The sequence below is a fragment of the Vanacampus margaritifer genome, chromosome 13 (genome assembly GCF_051991255.1).
Source record: "Vanacampus margaritifer isolate UIUO_Vmar chromosome 13, RoL_Vmar_1.0, whole genome shotgun sequence".
NCBI lineage: Eukaryota > Metazoa > Chordata > Actinopteri > Syngnathiformes > Syngnathidae > Vanacampus > Vanacampus margaritifer.
In genome coordinates, this window is record NC_135444.1 from 10,426,506 (window position 1) to 10,445,747 (window position 19,242).

The 19,242-nt window shown below is 37.7% G+C and overlaps 1 protein-coding gene across 2 annotated transcripts in view; it reads right to left on the minus strand.

Moving 5' to 3' along the window:
- The window catches only part of negr1 (neuronal growth regulator 1), a 161,043-nt gene that overhangs the window by 60,308 nt on the left and 81,493 nt on the right, over positions 1 to 19,242 (minus strand). For both annotated transcript variants that reach the window (XM_077584275.1, XM_077584274.1), the window contains exon 4: positions 11,712 to 11,843. In XM_077584275.1, coding sequence (XP_077440401.1) covers positions 11,712 to 11,843 — 132 coding nt within the window. The remainder of the gene's footprint in view (positions 1 to 11,711; positions 11,844 to 19,242) is intronic.

Here is a 19,242-nt window from a genome sequence, read left to right on the forward strand (position 1 = left end):
TTCAGAATGCATCAAACCTTAATGTAAAATCACTCACCTTAAGAAGCCTCATGAGACTGTTAATGATTAATTGGTGTGCTTCAAGACTGAGGGCCAGATGTGTGTATGCAGGAATGTGGGAAACTGAAAGTTAGCACCCACTGACAATAAATTGTAGCACCCAGAAGTGAATAAATGTTTAGCGATTGCCTACTATGCTCGCTAAATTTGATATCAAGTAATGCCAAATGCTATAGAAGTTGTACTATTCAGAATTTTACCCCAAAATTGGTCAAATCAATCCGTAAAAATACACTCCATTTTGAAAAAGAATGTGTATGGAGGTTATATCGTACGAAATCATACCCAATGTTCTTTTGACAATTCCTGTTTTTTTTTTCTTTCTGTAATTTGACATAAAGCAAACACAAACGTGTGTGTTCATCTCAGGTCTCCTCCCCCGGTTCTTAGTTCAAATGCCAATACAGCAACAAGTTACCAAAGTTTGAAATGTGACGCACTCGTTTACAAAAAGGAAGAAAAACACGTATATTTCAGGCAAGTGGCCATCAGCATAGGATGAGCCCCGTAATGGCCTCTGTGGTTTAAAAATGACACATGTGGCTTGTATTATAGCTACATGTCTGAATCTGCGTCAAAATTGCTAAATAATTTAACTTATAGATCTAAACACACACCAAGGCTAGCTCTAGCTAGCTAATATGTATGGTCTCCACAGCTAGCTACTGTACCAGATTCTCCCGTTGGCCACAATGCAATGCGAGATCCGACTTAAATTCAGCCATTTGGAACTAACAACTATTTCGTAGTTAGAACAATGCGGCAGCAATGTGTCTCCTGATTAAAATAATATGTTTTCAAATAATTGAATGGTAAATGGCACTTCATTTATATAGCGCTTTTCCACCTTCGACTACTCACTCACCTACTGATGACACAGCTGCTTAAGGATACAACAATGTGGTCACAAAGGTATGGGATTGAACCCACAACCTATGGGTTTGGCGAAAAGCACTCTGCCACTGAGCCACGCCGCCCCAATGCACATAATACCACAAAACCGCTAAGGTGTGAGTAAAACCATCCCTTTCATGTGACTTATTTCTATACTACTACTTGCCAAAAGTACCATGAGTACACAAGCGTTTTAATTAAAAGATCAATTAATATCCCTATCTCTTCAGTCAGATTGCAAAATGAGTTTTCACCGCAATTAAGAAATGGACTCATCAGTGCATGACTTATCAGCTTACACACAGAGACACTGTTCCCAACTGCCATCTGTGAGATGCACTGTCCTATTTTTTCATTGTCAGTCAGGAATGCTTCTGCTGCCAAGATTTATTAATTCCAAAAAAGATTTATATTCAGAAGAGTGAAGGAACATTGAATTTCTCCTGTTTTATTAAATGAAAGGCATATAAATAACCAGCTTAGTCCCAGAATTGTGTGGCTCCCACGGGGCATTTAATCTATTGTGTGATTTTAACACTAAACAGTTTAAGGTATGCTAATTCGCATATGCGATTCAAGGGTTATTAGATGAGGACCACAAAAGAAAGCTGTCAATTGTTAAATTGTTAAAAAAGAGTCTCTTCTCATGAGAAATGATTTAAAAAGTAATTACTATAATTAGCAGGAAACATGTATTTGAGCTCATTGTTATCTATTAATTAATTTTAAGAAAGACAACCACTACAAATCCGAACCCTTATGAATATATCATAATGGCAAAGTACAGCGTATTGCCATGTCTGCTACGCTTGCACAGAGCAAATGTATTTGTTGCGGATCTTGCACAGGCACAATGATACTCATGTTGCTTATAAAGGTATCCCAGTTCCAACATGCTATTCCCAAATTTTTTTTTGGAGACGACGAGTTGACTATAAACATGCACATGAATTCAAAATGAGTCAATACAATATTAGCATTTGAATGTTCTTTTAATCGGTGACTACAGAAAGTGCAGATGAAGCTGAAAGTGACTGTGTCAATCTCCTCTGAAGTGGAACTAACCATTTAGTTTGCGCGAGATCAAGATTTCGCTCATTTAATCGTGCCCTGAATGCAGCTAGAAATCCAAATAGCAATCATGATGAGAGCTCTGGAGAGATGTAGAGAGACAGATTTACATCCCAACAGCTTGAGGGCAGTGACTCTACTTAGAATTGGATCAGAATCCATTTCATTGAAGTCTTCTCTTATGAGTTGTAAGCCACAGTGTTAATAGATGCCACAAACTGCCCACCAAATGAAACGTCCCCCACTTCAAATCAAATTATATCCTATTGCTTGGGTAGTGTAATCAGCGTACAGTAAATTTAAATGTGATCAATATGTGGGCTCCGCCACCTTTTCAAGCACATACATATTCAAATGCAAGGACAGAGTGCACACACATTAAATTAGATATACTATAAATGTCATGTGTTAAGCAAATTTACAGTGCATAATGATTGGCAAAGAATAATGTTAGTACCGTGTAAATTGACTTAGGCTCAAATAAGCGCTGTTTAATTTTATGCCATTAAGAGACACAAATAATGTCTATGAATGAAATAATGTCTTGGACATCCCTACCAAGACACTCCCCTCCTACAGCTTACATCTAAATTGGCCCAGACAACATGCGGCTTGGAACAAACAATGAACAGAGTGATGTTAATACAGACGCTCCCCTACTTACGAACATTCGAGTTACGAACAACGGTACATACGAACATTTCTGCGCGTACAGTATGTCGAAAAATGTTCGGAAAGAAATGCTGTAAGTTAGACTTTGTATTGCGCGTAGCGCTTCTTTCCGCCGCTAATACCGACGATTGGCGCTGTGAGAGCTCATTGGAGGCTGAGCAACGTGGCGAGGAGGAGGAGGAAGAAACGCCGGTCCCCATGAAGCAGGAAATAACTTTTGAAGCCGATTCCAGCGACGACGAAGAATCTCTCATGATATAAAATCCTCCTCTTCCTCCTCCTCCATCATCTCCTTAAGCATCGAGTACATCTTCCAAAAGTAAGTTAAACTTCATTTTATTTATCTTATTACGTACATGTACATACTGTGTGTGTCTCTCTCTCTCTCTCTCTAACATACGTAGTACAGTACAGTACTGTACGTATTCTCTCCATTTTATTAAAAGTTTTTTCAGTACAAACCAATGCAGGTTACTTGTACAAGCCTTAAACATACTTATATAAACCTTCAATATACTTATATAGGCTTTAAACATAAATTATAATACAAAATATAGCACTGAAGCAACTTACGAACAAATTCACCTTACGAACGATCGTCCGGAACGTAACTCGTTCGTAAGGTGGGGAGCGTCTGTAATCCAAACAGTTAAGGTGGGTATCTGCATTTCAATTCAAATTTATCTGCACTGCTGCTGCTGGAGATCTTTGAAGTTCAGTCAATCTAAAATGTATCATCGTAATTAAGTAACAATCAGTGCTTTGTTACTTATTGTAAGCAGAAAAACGATCTTTTTTTTTTTTTTTTAAATAAACATAGCTATAGTGTAAGTAAGCAGAATTCACAGCTGCAGGGTTACTGAAGAGGAAGGAGGAGTGCAGATGGCCAACAAACTTGGAAGGGAACCTGGAATGGTCTGGGACACAGCAACCCTACAATAAAACACTTCCCCATAGAGAGTAAACCAAATGTACTTAATCATTCTAAAACCACCATTTTAAAAGTTTACTAACTGTACAGCAGTGTTTGCAACAAGAAAATTTGCATTCTGTCAATATTGGCTCCAATTTTTTTTTTTAAATAAAAATGCCAATCTTGTCTTAAAGCATGTTTATTGAAAAAAAAATGCAGACTTTTCAAAATGTAGTTTATTTATTTATCTTAGACATTTGACATTCTTACTAAACAACATACTAAACATCATGGCGCTCCCAAGGTTTTTGGTATATCTTAAAAAGTTAATTGGAACCTTAAGCAAGTAAATACCATAGCTCTATATAGCTTTCTACAGTAAATATTTTTATTCCTAAATTAAAAAATACCTGAAATCTTCTGAAAAAAACTTTTACATTTCTTTGTTTTAATGTTGAATGAAAACATATGGTTCAGAAGGTTCCCAGGGTTAGTAGCATCTCTTACAAAGTTAACTGTAAATTTAAATAAATAGCTCCCTGAGATTAAAATTGTTTTAGATGTACCTTATATCAGCCGTCAGATTTAAAAAAAAAAAAAAAAAAAAAAGGGAGATAACGATATTTGTCAAAATGCCCAATATTGGCCTGGCCAATGATCGGTCTATCCTTAGAAATAATATTGTGTGGTTTGGTCATTGGTTTACCAAATCCACTCTCAAAATGGGCGGGTAAAAAAAAAAAAACACACAAAAATATGAAGATGAACACAAGACATTTTAATACAGTTTTTGTTGAACGTAATGGCAAGCTATTCTGCCTTATATTTTAAACATCATTAGAGAATTTAAAAGCTTCAAATCTTCAACGGCACTTCCGTTCACTCAACATTAACCAATAACTGAACCCAAGTTGCTCACTGGCAGAAAATTAGACACAGTTGTTCCCCCAAATTTATGAACCACTTGTATAAACTTGCTTGGGACATTGCATGGGCTAAAAAGGCACAGGCTCAGTGATAGAGTGGTTGTCTCCCATCTGTGAGGTCGTGGGTTCGATCGTCACCCCTGGTGACCATGCCGAAGTGTCCTTGAGCAAGACATTGAACCCCAATTTGCTCCCAGTGGACGCGCTTTGGGCACCATATGGTGTCGTTAAAAAGCAGTCCGTTTACCATTTACAATGACATGGAGGTTGTCAAAACATACAAAATTGAGATAGGGTATGGGACGGGGGAAGTTTATCTGTGCCCATATGAATGAGGTGGCCTTTAGCCTCTGGCTGGTTGGCCACTCCCTGCCCTAGTTTAGAGCACTTCAGATGTTACCATCCATTTCCTTTTCTATGTTCATTATCAATCACAGAGTTCACTGGCCTGACTTGTGTGCAGGCAGGCGGCGTGGGTCTGGTTCCTGCTCAGTAGTGGCAGTGATTGACTGGCAACCAGTCCAGTGTAGAGTCCACTTTTCAATCACAGTCATCTGGAATATGCTCACAAGATGATAGGTATAGGAAATTCATGGCTGGATTGTCATCATCAGACTTTTTTTGTCTTCACCATCACTGGCGCATGAAGAAACTTTGAACAAAAGCAACTTGTGCTAACATGACATCAACAAGGCTGCCGTTGCTTTGTGAGACATCAACAGCTGGAGTACCCTTAAGTGGCTGCATCTGAAGGCATCCAAAAGGGAGCGCAACAAATAAATTAGAGGAAAAGACAGTCGGTCGCTTTCGTGCAGTTGTGGTGGAAGCTTGTACAAACTGTCAAATTAGATTTCGCAACATGGTGCTCTTCAAACTTCAGTGCCATTCAATACAGAGTGAGAACAGAATACTCTCACTCTAGAGTGCTTTCTAAAGCACAAAGGAAGGTAAAAAAAGTTGTGCATAACATGGAAAGGAAACCATGTTTTGTGTTAGCTTCGTGAGACGCCTATTGTAGATTCATGCCTTTGAGTCTGAATGACGATAAATTATGTACATTTAAATTGAAGGTCAGAGATAACATTTTTTAAGTAGAAAAACTTAAATGAAAAAAAATTATGCTTAACAGGGATTTTCAGCAATGACTGACACCTTTCACGCTTATCTGATTTAAAAAAAAATAATTCATCAGCAGAATGTACAAAGACAAGAAACAAAGGAAGCTAGTAATTTAATTAATGTGGCTAGATCATGATAGACTTTAAAAAAAAATCTAACAGAGGTTAAACAGTGGACTCAATGAAGAAGGCCTCAATCTCAATTTCTAATGCTTCATATCAAAGAAAGCCAAACGATAGGCTTACTGTTAGTGGGTTTTACCAAAGCCCCATGCCGGGGCTTACGTTTGTTTTCATTACTTGGTTATTTTAATTAGTGGTCTTAATCTGTAATTAGCCCAGAGGTTAACTGCACTGTTATGTCCTCTAAAAATGAATTGTTTTGAAACTGGAGAGAAACTGTTTAGCCACATATTTAATTAGACTGTTAACCCATGAAATAACATTAAAATGGGCGGGTGTGGGGATGGGCTGGGGGGACAAAACATCACGATTGACTGATGTTTATGACTTAATTTGAATGAACCAATTTTGAGAAGAGTTCCTCCTGCTGTCAACATGATAAATTGTCATCCATGTGTGGTCTTTATTCATAATAATGGTCACATATTGTGGCAAAACTGCATAAAATAAGTGAGTAATGTCATCTGACCCAAAGGGTTTAACATCTTGTTTTGGCCCTTAAGTCAACATTTCCATATAATCTATCCGCTCATATAACCATTTTGCATACCGTAAATTACACTCATTAGGGTCGTAGGTGAGGGGGAACCTATCCCAGCAGGCTTTTGTCAGGCTAGCTGACACTGGCCTGGTTGCCAGCCAATCACAGGGCACATGTAGAAACAACAGCCATTTACCCTTATGTTCACTGTACACCGTAGACACTCGAGGCAAGACAGCCACCAAAACTTACACTTACTCCTTAACTATGTGTTTTGGTTGGCCAATGATAAAGAGACAGACTTTAGAAAAAGCCCCAAAGTCATTCATTGTTACAGAAAATGTATTCACCTCTATCATTTCAATGCCTGTAGCATTTATTACTTTTGTGTTCACTTATATTTCCAATGGCATTTTACTGGCTTGTGATTTGCCATTTCGGATTTAGGAAGAGGCAGTGACAGACTCGGCTGCTCGTACATCTATTCATGCACTTGCCCTTTCCTACCACGAGTCACAAAAACTGGGACATGGTCCAAATGCTTCCTCGAAGAACAACAGTTGGACCAGGGTGAGATGGAGGCCAGAGAAGATTGTTTACCATCTGGACTGACATATCAACCGTGATCAGGCTTCAGTCCCTCACTTCTGTGCATGTCTCATGTAACTGTGTAACATTAAAAAAAAAAATTGTGATACAAATAAAATAAAATAATCAAAAGTCAGTCAGAAAAGTACAAATGTGTTTAGTAAAGCCAGATGTTGTGTATGCAGGTCTTCGTTTGTAATAAATCAAATAACCTTCAATGGGCGTTTGAAGCAAGTAGAGGCAGATTCATGTTGACCATTACTCAAACAGGATGTCAGAATCATAAATATTAATGTCAAAAGGAGTGGGATCATAAAATTTAAACTACAACTACAGTATGCAGAAAGACATTGCAACCTCTTATTTTGAATCAGATCACGAAAACTGTGTAGTGTCACTGATCTCCCACCAGCATGTGAGAGAAAAAAAATGTTTTATTCAACAAAGTCTCGATGTCAACAGTGACTGCGTTTCAGGTTCCATAGTTTGGCAAACATCATCTCATGCCTTTAATCAACATGTCAAAATATTTTTGCACTAAATAATGCAGAAAGGTAAGTATTACATGGAATTTCAATGTGTGTGACAGTTTCCCCTTGGAGAATATATATATAAAAAACTAGTGTAAATTTGTCATTGCTATTCATGTTTTGGGGTAGCAGCACAGTGATATTGTGGTTAGCACGTTTGCCACATAGTTCTCAGGTTGGTGGTTTGAATCACTGCTATAGCCTTATTATTTAATTTCACTTCATCTGTCCAAAAATCATTACCAGTAGTTTTTCTTTTTTGATCAATTTCAATGAATCGATCATCTATCTATGCCAGTGACATATAGTGACTACGTTTACATGCAGTCAATATTCGGGTTAAGGTCACAATTTTGGTTTCTGAAACAATCGAGGTAACACTTTTACATGCGTGGCAGAAAGAGCTACTCCCAATTACATGCTTATTTGTGCTCGATTGGATTAACCCGATCGGACAACGTAATTACGTAAATAACGTCATTTCTGCTTTTAACTAAAAAAAAGAGACTTATTTATGTCACTCACCACGCTAAATAAAGTAGTCGGGTTTCCTCCTCGCTCCAGAAGTGTGGTTCTTTGCTGCTAGCGGTTTGAGTATTTCCTATGGGTTACACGCCAGAAGCACGGACTTATATAATATATTTACTGTATGTGCATATAGGCACAAAATAATGTGAAAACGCAGTGGCGAAATCAACGTATTCTAGGGAGGCTCCTTTAGCAAGTAGGACAAAGCTGCGCATACAAGTCGTGACTACATAGACCAAGATTCCTTGCGAATCAAATCAGCAAAGAAGAAGAAAAAAAGACGAAGAAGAAAATAGCGAGCATGCGCACAGCGAAAACTATTGCCCCGATCGATCAAGATATTCCGAACACGTTTATATGAGCAAGCATTCCGGTTATGAAAAGGAGTAACCCAGGGTTACTTATTCGGGTTTTTAAAAAACGGAATAAGAGTATATTTGGGTTATTGCGCCTGTTTACATGGCCTTACAAAACCCAAATATTGCCAATATTCGGGTTTATGAGGGTTATTGCCTGCATGTAAACGTAGTCAGTGACAGGCAGAGCAATTTTATGCTCTTCCTTTAGATGACAGAAAGTACAATAAACCTGTGTATTTATCCACCTGTTGCCATTCATACAACAGAATCTAAGTCATAGTGTCATGCAAGTATATTAGAGCAAATTGGATGAGATTGTCATTATTCAGTGTTCATGTTTTCTGTAAAAAAAAATTGGTGGACTGCTGTGAGATTTTTCAAATGTAAAAAGGGTGTCTCCTATTAATAAAAGGTTGAGAAACAATGTCTTAAACATACAAAAAAGGGTGATATTTTGCCGAAATTTCATAACCATTGGGTGAGTTTCACATGTAACCTCATAAGATATAAAATATAATTTATTACAATGCATTACTTTCTGATGAAGCTGTAAACAATGTGTGAATGAATCGTAAAAATATAGAGTCGTCAGCATCATTCTCCATGCACTAATTTACAAATCACCAAAAGGAAGAAACCCACAAGGTCTGGACAATTTCCACAATGTCAGAAATCAATAAAAAAGAATGAGCAATTGCTCAGTGACAGGAACGCTCTGACGATCTGTCAGCGCCTGATAACTCAGGGCAGGAAACACTGCCTTAACACTTGACGAATGACAGCTTACTCCTACTCAACGTATGACTCTGGTGCTCAAGCAGTGGTGACTTTGTCTGACAGAAGCGTCTTCCTCATCGGTTCACTCATTTTGAATGGAGAAGTCTTATGCTTGTCGCATGAAAATGTGCCCTCAGACGATGACAAGCATTACTTGAATATCTTTTTTGGAGTATAGCACAATGGTACTGTAACAGCTTTTTATCCTTGAACCCGTGTCTCAGCAGAGGTATAAATAGCATGGATATAAAATCCAATTCAGACCCAGCTCATTAGTGGCAGGCATTACACAGAAATAATGGCCACGAGACGTAATGTCACAATGAAGCCAGAGCCAACGTGTCCGTAACAATGAGCTGGCAAACGTACATATACATATACACATAGGCTCTACTGTACATTGCACGGCTCAATATTGTGGCCATAATGAAAACTATATAATGATGACATCATTTCCCCAAACTCAAGTTAAAACTCTTGCAAACTGGTCTGGAGCCTCTTTTCTACTTGGCCTGACCATTTGCTTTTTAACTGCCTTAAAGAGAAGATTGCAATTTTCAAATCATGTTTTGTCATATATATATATATATATATATATATATATATATATATATATAAATTTTTTTAACTGTCGAGCTGCTGAGGATTCAGAAGCAACGTGTAATTACTTGTAGCAACATTTCTGCTCGATAGGTAAGTTGATCACGTCTTTTTGACTTTTATTGTACGTTCTAAAAAACAAACAAACTTTAAACCAATAATATTTCGTATTATAGTAACACTAAGTTACGAATAAGATTTGCTTATCAACTAGTGGTGGAATGGATTTAAAAAAAAAAAATCATTGTTAAGATCGGATCACTGATTAGAGTCACTGATCAGATTTTGTTTTTTGGATCAGCAAAAAAACAACAACAACAATGACAAAAAGCCCATTAAATAATAAATAAATAAAACATTAGACTCCAAAGAATACCGTCTTATACTCATGGTCCATGTCTAAAATGAGGTATGCTGCCTTATACAGTTTTTTTTTAACTCTTTCACTGCCAGACGTTTTCAGAAACGGGTTGTCGCCATGGCCAGCTGATTTAAGCATTTTGACTGATCTTTCAAGGTCCACAGAAAATGTAGTGTTTGGACTATGGAAACACACATACTACCAAATGAAAGATTGGACCCTCATCTTTCATCAGAAAAAAAAGTTTGTTTCTACCTTATTCCGTTTTTCAGTAATCACCAATAGAAAATGGTTACTTTCACCTCTGTTTTGAAACAAACGTCTTTTAACGTCTTTGGCACTCCTCCATAGGATTTTACTAAACGTTATTTAACGTTTTTGGCAGTCACAGAGTTAACTATTGAATGGGCAAAAGTGTTTTATAGAATAAATTATTTATCTTGTTGTTTTATATGTATATAAAAAAAAAAGAATGAAAAAGACCTCAAAGTGCAATTTAACACACATCCTCTTCCTTTAAACATGCAGAGTGTACTACAAACTAGCTTATGTCCACATCACTGAAAAATAAGTAAAGAAAGCCAAGCAACAATCATTGGACTACTTGCTGTTCCTTGTCGTTACTAGCAGGTAGCTGACGCCACAGACTTCTTCTGTATCATACAATGACGGTGTTATTAACTAGCAATTTAATAGCGGCCTAAATTAGCGATTTTATATGATTTTGGGATGGCATTGTGTTAATAGCAACTATTAAATGGCAATAAAAACTGTGGACTAAGCCGAAATATCAGAATAAGAAGTCAAGCTAGCCATAACGCCACCACATGGGCTAACTTAAAAATAAAAGCTTACTAAGACTATTTCATTGCTGTCAATGTATTATTTGGTTAGCTATTTGAAGTTAGCCTTTTTGTTACGTTATAAGTATGTTACCAAATTAAAAAAATGATCTCAATCCGCGTATCATGTGTGGCCCGAACTATGGTGATCCATTGCACCACTACACCAACGTAGCATCCGTGGCTTTGGTAGGCTTGTTTGAAGCGCACGTTACAGACAGCGCACGTATTCTGCATGCGCATGCTAGTAAAGGGCATGGCTTTGGTCAAAGACCAGAGGGTGCGAGGGGGGGATTAGTGAAGTGAGGCTATATTCAAATTTTGCTAGCACTTAAAACAGAAAACTCCTGTGCACAGGCTTTTTGGGCAAAAGCCCATAAGAATAAAAGTAGGAGCACTATTAAAAAGAAAGACAATGGTATCATTCCCTCTCACGCCTCTTAGTTGTGCTTTTTCTGTGACCACAGCAGCTAAAGTCCAGTATCATTCATTAATGTCAAGGCTCCTCATTACTGTCTCTTCACACTTTTGGAAGACTCATTAACTGCATAATGGAATAGCGCTTGGAACAGTCAGGCCTTCCCTTAGCGTGAATTAATCACCTACATGCACAGACAAAAAGGGACTTATCACATTAAATATTAAGAAACACTAAGCATTCCACTTCTTCTGCAACTTTTGGAAGGTGTAGTTTCTGGAGGTGCATCATCAGGGACACGGCACTGCTATCAGTGAAGGTTGGCGTCTGCGTCTTTTATAAGTCTAAAAGCCAGTGTGAGGCATGTAGAGAATGAACGAGTGTACTTACAGTTGACTGTGACTTTTACTGTTTTGGTGTCAGGAGAGGCGATGTCATTTAAAGCGCTGCATTCATAGTCTCCAGCTTGGTCCCTTGTGATGCCAGTGATGTTAAGATATTCACCGCTGTCATACTTCCTGGCTGTAAAGAGAAGTGAAGTGAAGGCGCTTACTGCATGTCTACAAAGGCCACATATACACATGCACATACTCTGTAAACTCAATATAGTATAGCTATTATCTTACTGTTACCCGTGGTTTATGCGAGGAAGTCTTGGGAAGCAATTCAATAAAGTGTTGTAATAAACTCTTGGTGACCTTCCTTTCATCATAAAATAGCAGCAGATGAGCAGCGCGCTCATGCACTCGTATAGATGTTGTGGTTGGAAATGAAATGTTGTTGAATCTCCACCTCTAATTTGCTCATGATTAACTCAACGCCAGGAAATGCGTTTAGAGCTTCCCCCTGCACCGAGGAGAAAGAGCAAGCGCACGTCAGATGCCCAAAGCATCGTGACGGGCATCATGGCGAGGCAGGAAAAAAAAAAGAAAGAAAGCATGATTCCTTTTTTTTTTTTTTTTTTAAATCCCTGATCCTTTCGAAGTTGGATGGAGCCTGAAGGGAAGGGAGGCTGCACCCTTGACAGGTTACCAGTCAATTAGTTCTGAGCTCATTAACATCATTAGCTTTCACGGGTGCAGCCAATTTTGAGTCTTTGTATAAGACTCGGCAGCCTGATACAACAGCTCTATCAGAGTTCACTTCATTTATACTTTCCATCCTTTTATTCATTTTGCATTATGCTAAACCATTTGATGTTTTTTTTTTTTTTGTCGAGAACATCAATTGTCTATGATGCTACAACCCCAAGGAGACTAAGAGAGCATGGACGATATTAATATGTTTTTATTCCCAAAAAAGTTTGAAGAAAAAGTCCTATTCTTATGAGTAGATAAGGAATGTTCACAAAGTACAAAAGGGCACTACTAATTAGTAGGAAAAAGGAGAAAACTAAAAGTACAAATAGTAATTAATAGTGTCCAGCTCTTAAAAGTAAAACCTTGTGTCACAATTCTTCCCCCCAAGCCACTTCCATAGGGAGACCGTAAGAAGAAAATAAGATATTTGTTTTAATTTTATTTTTTCATCCTGTTCCTCTTAGTGTCTGCTTGATCTTCAGAATTAAAATCAATTTTTAAGTATTCATTTTATTTTCTGATTTTCTAAAGGTTAAATGTCCAGTTTGTTCAGCTGAACTGTCAAAAGTTATAAAAGAATATTATACTCAAGGTTGAGGCAGAGCGCAATATATATATATGTGTTGTCATTTTTTAACATCAAGCCTCCATTATGTGCCACCAAATATTTTGCCAAACAGAACTGTTTGCATAAAAAATGTTTAGATAAGTAGTTGAAATATGTAATTACTTTAATATTTAATCAAAACATACAGTATATAGTCTTATCGATGACCTGTGAAAGAGTGTTTTCCAAGCTAGAGAAATTGCTGAAAACAAAAAAAGTCGTCACTGTCTGCCAAAACACAAGAAAAACCTTTTACAAAAACATTTATATATATATATATATATATATATATATATATATACTGTATACATGTATATATATTTAAAAAAAATGTTTTTAAGCTATGTGCCTCAAAAACAAGTACATACGCAATATCAGTTCACAGTCACTTTCATTCAGATTTTCACATTATAACACATGTTGACATTATTTATAGAATGTATATTTAAGCTATATTTCAACTTAAATTAAGACAGAAATAATACAAACATACCTCAAAAAAATATCGTAGGCCTACATAAGTTGCCTGCAATGCAATGATGTATAAGATCCAACAGGTCAAGAGCAATAGAGTAACACAGTAATAACACAGTATCAATACATTTGGCCAATGTGCTGCAAGGCTTCACGAGGCCTCATCTAGTCAGTAGGAGTAGGAGGATAGTAGTAGGAGGATAAGTGAACAGCTACTTTTTTTTTTTTCCTGAGAGAGCTCAGTATTGTTCATTCGGTAATCTTACCGATTTGCCATGTCATCACCAATTCTCTCTCTCTTTTTTCTCTTTTTCTTTTTTTTGTATGTACGTGAGTATGTGCATTCACCTAAAACCTATTAAAAATCCCATGCCGTTCACCTAAACCGAATACTTCAGAATCCAGCTAGAGTCGTGAAGTTGTCAGGAGACCCGAGGAAGGATCAAAGAAAAGTGAAATCCAGCACCGATTAGACATCACCTACTACCTATCGGGTTACCAACCAGAATCTTTCACCAACCCCAGAAACATCTAAATTCCAACAAATTAGGGAGACCTCAAGAGACCAAAGGAGTGACTGAGGAAAAGAAGGAAGGATAGATGAAGCAGAGTGAGATCCACAGACATCAGCCTGCACCGATTCAACGACCAGAGGAAGAAGCAGATTGAATTTCGGTAGATGCTGGTGTGGTGGACAGTGTGAGCAGTGAACAGCTACTAATAAGTAAGGAGTAAAGCTTGGGAGTACTACAAGAAAATCACCGGAACTTATTGTAAGAAAAAACAAAAACCTCCAACAAAGGCAGACTACAATACCAAAGCGATACAGATTGAAAACAACAAGGGCAAAGTAATAATTTGTCATCTTCCTGTTCTGGCCGTAGGACTTATGAATAGGAGTTGGTTACAATTGCTCCTCGGTGTGTCGGCACGGCACGTACGGCCGCACTTGTCCCACGCGTTCCATTCATGCAAACACTCCCTGTCCTGCTTCTTTTTTTGTTACGCCTCCCCGACAACCAGTGCCGAGGCGGTGCTTTTGGCAAAACAACACGCGATGATCGGGTGGTGTCTTGTCGAGTTCAGACTTGTAGCGTGACTACACGCCCGGTCCACGACACAGAGCGAATTTATCGGGTAATCTGACAGCGTGACTGTCGTGAAAGACAAAAAAGTCACGTAGTTTGAGCCTGGCATAAGAGAACAATAGTCAGCACCAACTGACAGGAAAAAAAAAAAAAAAAACATTAGTCAGACAGAACGTGACAGAAAAGCCGAGAGTCACTTCCGGGCGCTGAGAGTCAGCAGCCCGTTTGAGAAGCTCCAACTCACGTTCCTTTCTTTACGATGCTTCACCTACAACTGCGTATGAAGCTACTGCCTTTTTGGCATCTAAAATGTTTATTAATGTTTGTGTTTTATGTTCAATTGTGTTTATGTTGAGTACTTTGTTTCAGATGTGGTTGTTTAAAGCGCTCTATAAATAAAGAGGAGTTGAGTTGAGAAAGTGAAGCCACAGAGCTGGAAGGCCCATTGGGACAGGTGACTCCTGTGTGATGGGAGCCACGGCTGGGTAATCACTATTCTAGGATTGGGGTGGGGCTACAATGTTTTTCAACCTAACAAACCCAAATAGTACAAATGGTGTCAGAAGAGGGACAGTCTGACATGAAGACATCCATATAATTAGTTTGAAGGATCCTTAGGACAGGTGATCCCTGTGCAGTAGATCACACCCACTTTTTTTTATTAAACATTTATTTAATATAAAGCCCAGTATTGGCGTCAGAGCGGTCCGCACATCCCAACTGGCCAACTACACATCCACTCTATAAGCTATTTTTTAATTTAGTGCGCAGATTGAAATAAGACAAGTCTCAGGAAAAATCCACGCTTCCATGGTTTGAAGCCAGAATCAATTGCCCGTAAATCATGCCTCTTTGGTGTTTCCATGTGTAGTCGCGGTTTACGTGTGGTGGGTGTGTTAGAGATCTGGACGGGACAATATAAAAAAAGGACAAAGAACATGGCCCTAAGTGAACTACATTCCGACTGTTACAACCTCGCGCCGTGGGGCCATAAAGCTGCCGTAAAAGCGGCTGAGCCGAAATAAATACATTTAGCACTAACCCCAAAAGCTTATGCATGAATTTAATTGACAAAGATGAAAGCTAAGGACATTTAATTTGTTTTGCAAACAGAAAATATTGTTTCAGTTAATTATAATTTTTTTTAAGCACATAGTCAAATTGTAATTTGTTGATGTAAATGAACAACATGAAAATGCTTTGCAACCCTTCTAAAAAGAGATGACTCACTGTCATTTCATAGTGCAGATGTGCGTATTTCTGTGATTTATGTTTTCTAGCAATTTCTATGCTTGTGTAGTTTAGACTCCAAGGACATCGTTCTATTATTTGTGTCTTTTTTTTTCCCGCTGTGAGCTCCATCCACCAGTTTGAGTATAATTTATACTTGTACGAGTATTAATGTCAACCTATTGCCATTGTTTTTTGTTTATAACTGTATTTTTGTTGAGTCTGCTTAGATTCAAATCTATGACTACATTTATATTCACTTGCTCAAGCCGGTTATATTAAATAACACATACCTAAACTACAGACCAACTTTTTTAGCAGTAGAAATAATTGCTTTGTGATGCGTCTTTTCTCAAAATATCTTGAATTTATGTAACAAGCTAATTTTTTTCATTGCGCTCTGGTGACTTTTTATCTACTAAATATGTGTGCTCAACTTGAAACTGGGGGCACTATCAATAATTAGCTTTCCATTTTCTCGCACAGTTGCCGTGGCAACATTTGAGTTCAAAGCCTCAGCGAAGACATTAGTGGCTACTGGCTACACAATAAAAGCAAAAAAAAAAAAAAGAACATTTTAAAATGGCTGATTCATAAACCGGTAGTGTGGATGAGGCTAAAAAAATCGCTCTTCTAATATAAAAGGAGACACAAGGGGGAATATAAAAGAACATTGGTTTAATTCTTTATAACAAAGCACGGCAAGTGGACGAGCTTTGCAGAAGACCAGAGACAGCATGAATTGTTCATGTCAGTTTGGGGCCTCTAAACATGTAGCAGGCAAGCTGTTCTTCCCAATGAAAACTACTTTGCCCTGAGCGAGTACGCACATTATCTTACTACTTCTACCAAGACACGCTATTGTAACATATTCAGGCTTGCCATTGTCTTGCTGAAAAACACGTTGCTTGGATGGCAGCATACAGTATGTTGCTCCAAAAACCTGTATGTACCTTTAACAGGGATGTGATTTGACCAAAGTGAAATTATCTGAAAATTTAGCCGGGGGTCTGGGGGCCGCTGGCACCCAGCTAGGTCCAGGGCAGTGCCCTGGTGGGGGGACAAGGGGAGCTCATGGGTTTTCCGTGTTTTTAAGTACTTTCAATGCACTCACATGACAAAGAAATAGACAAAACAACAGCATAAATTTTCAATGTATATTGAACTATCCCATATAAAATGGCAGTTTTAGTTAACTCAAAATCAGTCACATTCAAAAACATTGGACTGCCTTTACTTTTAAAAACTATCACTGAGAATATCATCATATCTAACTAATGTGATTACTAAGTTAACACATAAATAATGTTGAAGAGTTCAAATTTCATGAACAAATAATTGTATCATGACGAAATGAAAAGTAACTCATATTAGAGCATACCACAAATGTCTTTGTTATAGCAGAAGATGTTATCTGTCGGAGTCATGTGCATACACAATGAACTACTAAAAAAAAAAAAAAAAAAACGGAATTTTTTTTGGGGGGGGGGGAGATAAAAAAAAGCGGAATTCCGCGAATTAGCGGAAAAATCACATCCCTGCTTTAAGTATTAATGGTGCCTTCACTAATGTGCAAGTTATCATAATATGGGCGATACTCCCCCCCATAATATCATAGACACTGGCACTAATAGCAAGTTGATCGGTTCTTTTTTAACTTTTGGCCCGGAGGACACGACAACCACAATTTCCAAAAAGCAACATGAAATGTGGACTCGTCAGACCACAGCACACTCATCCACTTTGCGTCAATCCATCTCAGGTGAGCTCGGGACCCAGAGATGCATTACACAGGAATAATGGAAAATGCATCACTTATTTGTAGCCCATCTTTTGAAATAAGATAAAGTGTAAAAAAAAAAGAAAAAAAGGAACAAATAAACCCAACGATCTTCTAGTCTAAAAATGGCATAACCTCTTTGCTGTAATAAAACAGGTCTGACTTTACTCTTATGCATACATGCATTAATACAAATAAAAATGCCTTATTCTTTCTGCAGTTCTGCAAGTAAATGCCCACATCCACAATGAGGGAAAAACATAAAGAAATATAAATTGTGATAACTGGTGGCCTATTGTCCATGTTACATGTTTATATTTGATGATGAGAATTCAGCTAAAACATAACTCAGCATTGGCAGGTAATTTCAATTTTTAGTTGGATACTCATACCCTCATTCCGTGAGCAGAAAATCAAGGCTGATTTTTTTTTTAACAACAGGTGGCTTCCAGACAAACTTGATATTCACATAATAGAGCCTCATTTATTGCACATGATGTGCATTCAGATTATTATTTTTGTAATAAAGATGGCTGCCAGAGTGATATTTAGCAAAACATGCAGACCTCTTCAAATTCTCAAAACCTCAAAACTCTAACCTGTCATAGTTTTTTAGAAAACAGAAAACAACCAAGATTTACGGCTCCTTGCTTTATTTGGTATTTGTTAGTTATGATACATGCACATATGTGGAACAGCTTTTGCTGCATACAATCCAATTTCATCAAAATTGTATTTCGCTGCAAATTCCATGCCTCACCCTCAGTGGTTGAAAAACAGAGTTGACCTGTACAATGGACCCGAGTGCGTCACTGGAATATGGAATTGTGAAACCGAGTGTGTGGAAATCCGCAGTGTACACTTGTGTCTTTTACCAGGGCAATCAAATCAAAGGAACTGACCCATGATGCTGACTACGCCTGATACGTCCAATAACATTTTCCAAGAAGCTCAATCAAATGCAGGTGATTTCACATGGGGACTTTTTGAGAGGCTTCAAAGCAAAAGCCATCACTCTTTATTTGCCACTGGAGTTGCTTAGCTAAACTGAGCTACCATGCAATAAATAATAATTAGACACTATTTGAATAGTTTAGTTGAGAGCAGGTCCAAAACATTGTAGTTGTAATAAAATAAAATACTGTTGGTTCATTTTAAACCTCAGCCAGGCTCTCGTTTAAACAGCAGTTCTCAACGTGCGCCTTGAGAATTTTCCCCTAAAGTTAGCATAAAATAACAAGAAGTGCTCCTTCTGGTATGTTTCAGCAAAAGATTCCCAATTGGAATGAAGTTTTAAATGTATTGTTCCTACAAAAATTGCCACGTTCTCTTACCTTTCCCCGAATCCTCCATTTTATTGTATATAATTTATACAATTACACTATTATCCATAATTTCTGTCAGGAAAACATCTGAGCCTATCAGCGATACCCCCAGGGAGTTTTAAAGTTAGAAAAAAAATATGATTATGAAATGTGGGGATATTAAAATGACTTTAAAACACATCATTAAATTTAATGACCTAGCATGCAGGCATAAATAAATATGCAGTATCTATATTAATTAGCTCAACGATTCCTTAATTGAATGCAAAAGGAGGGGAATGACACAAAAATGTCCACATTATACTTCGTTGAATTTTTGCCATGTTATTCTCTTACAA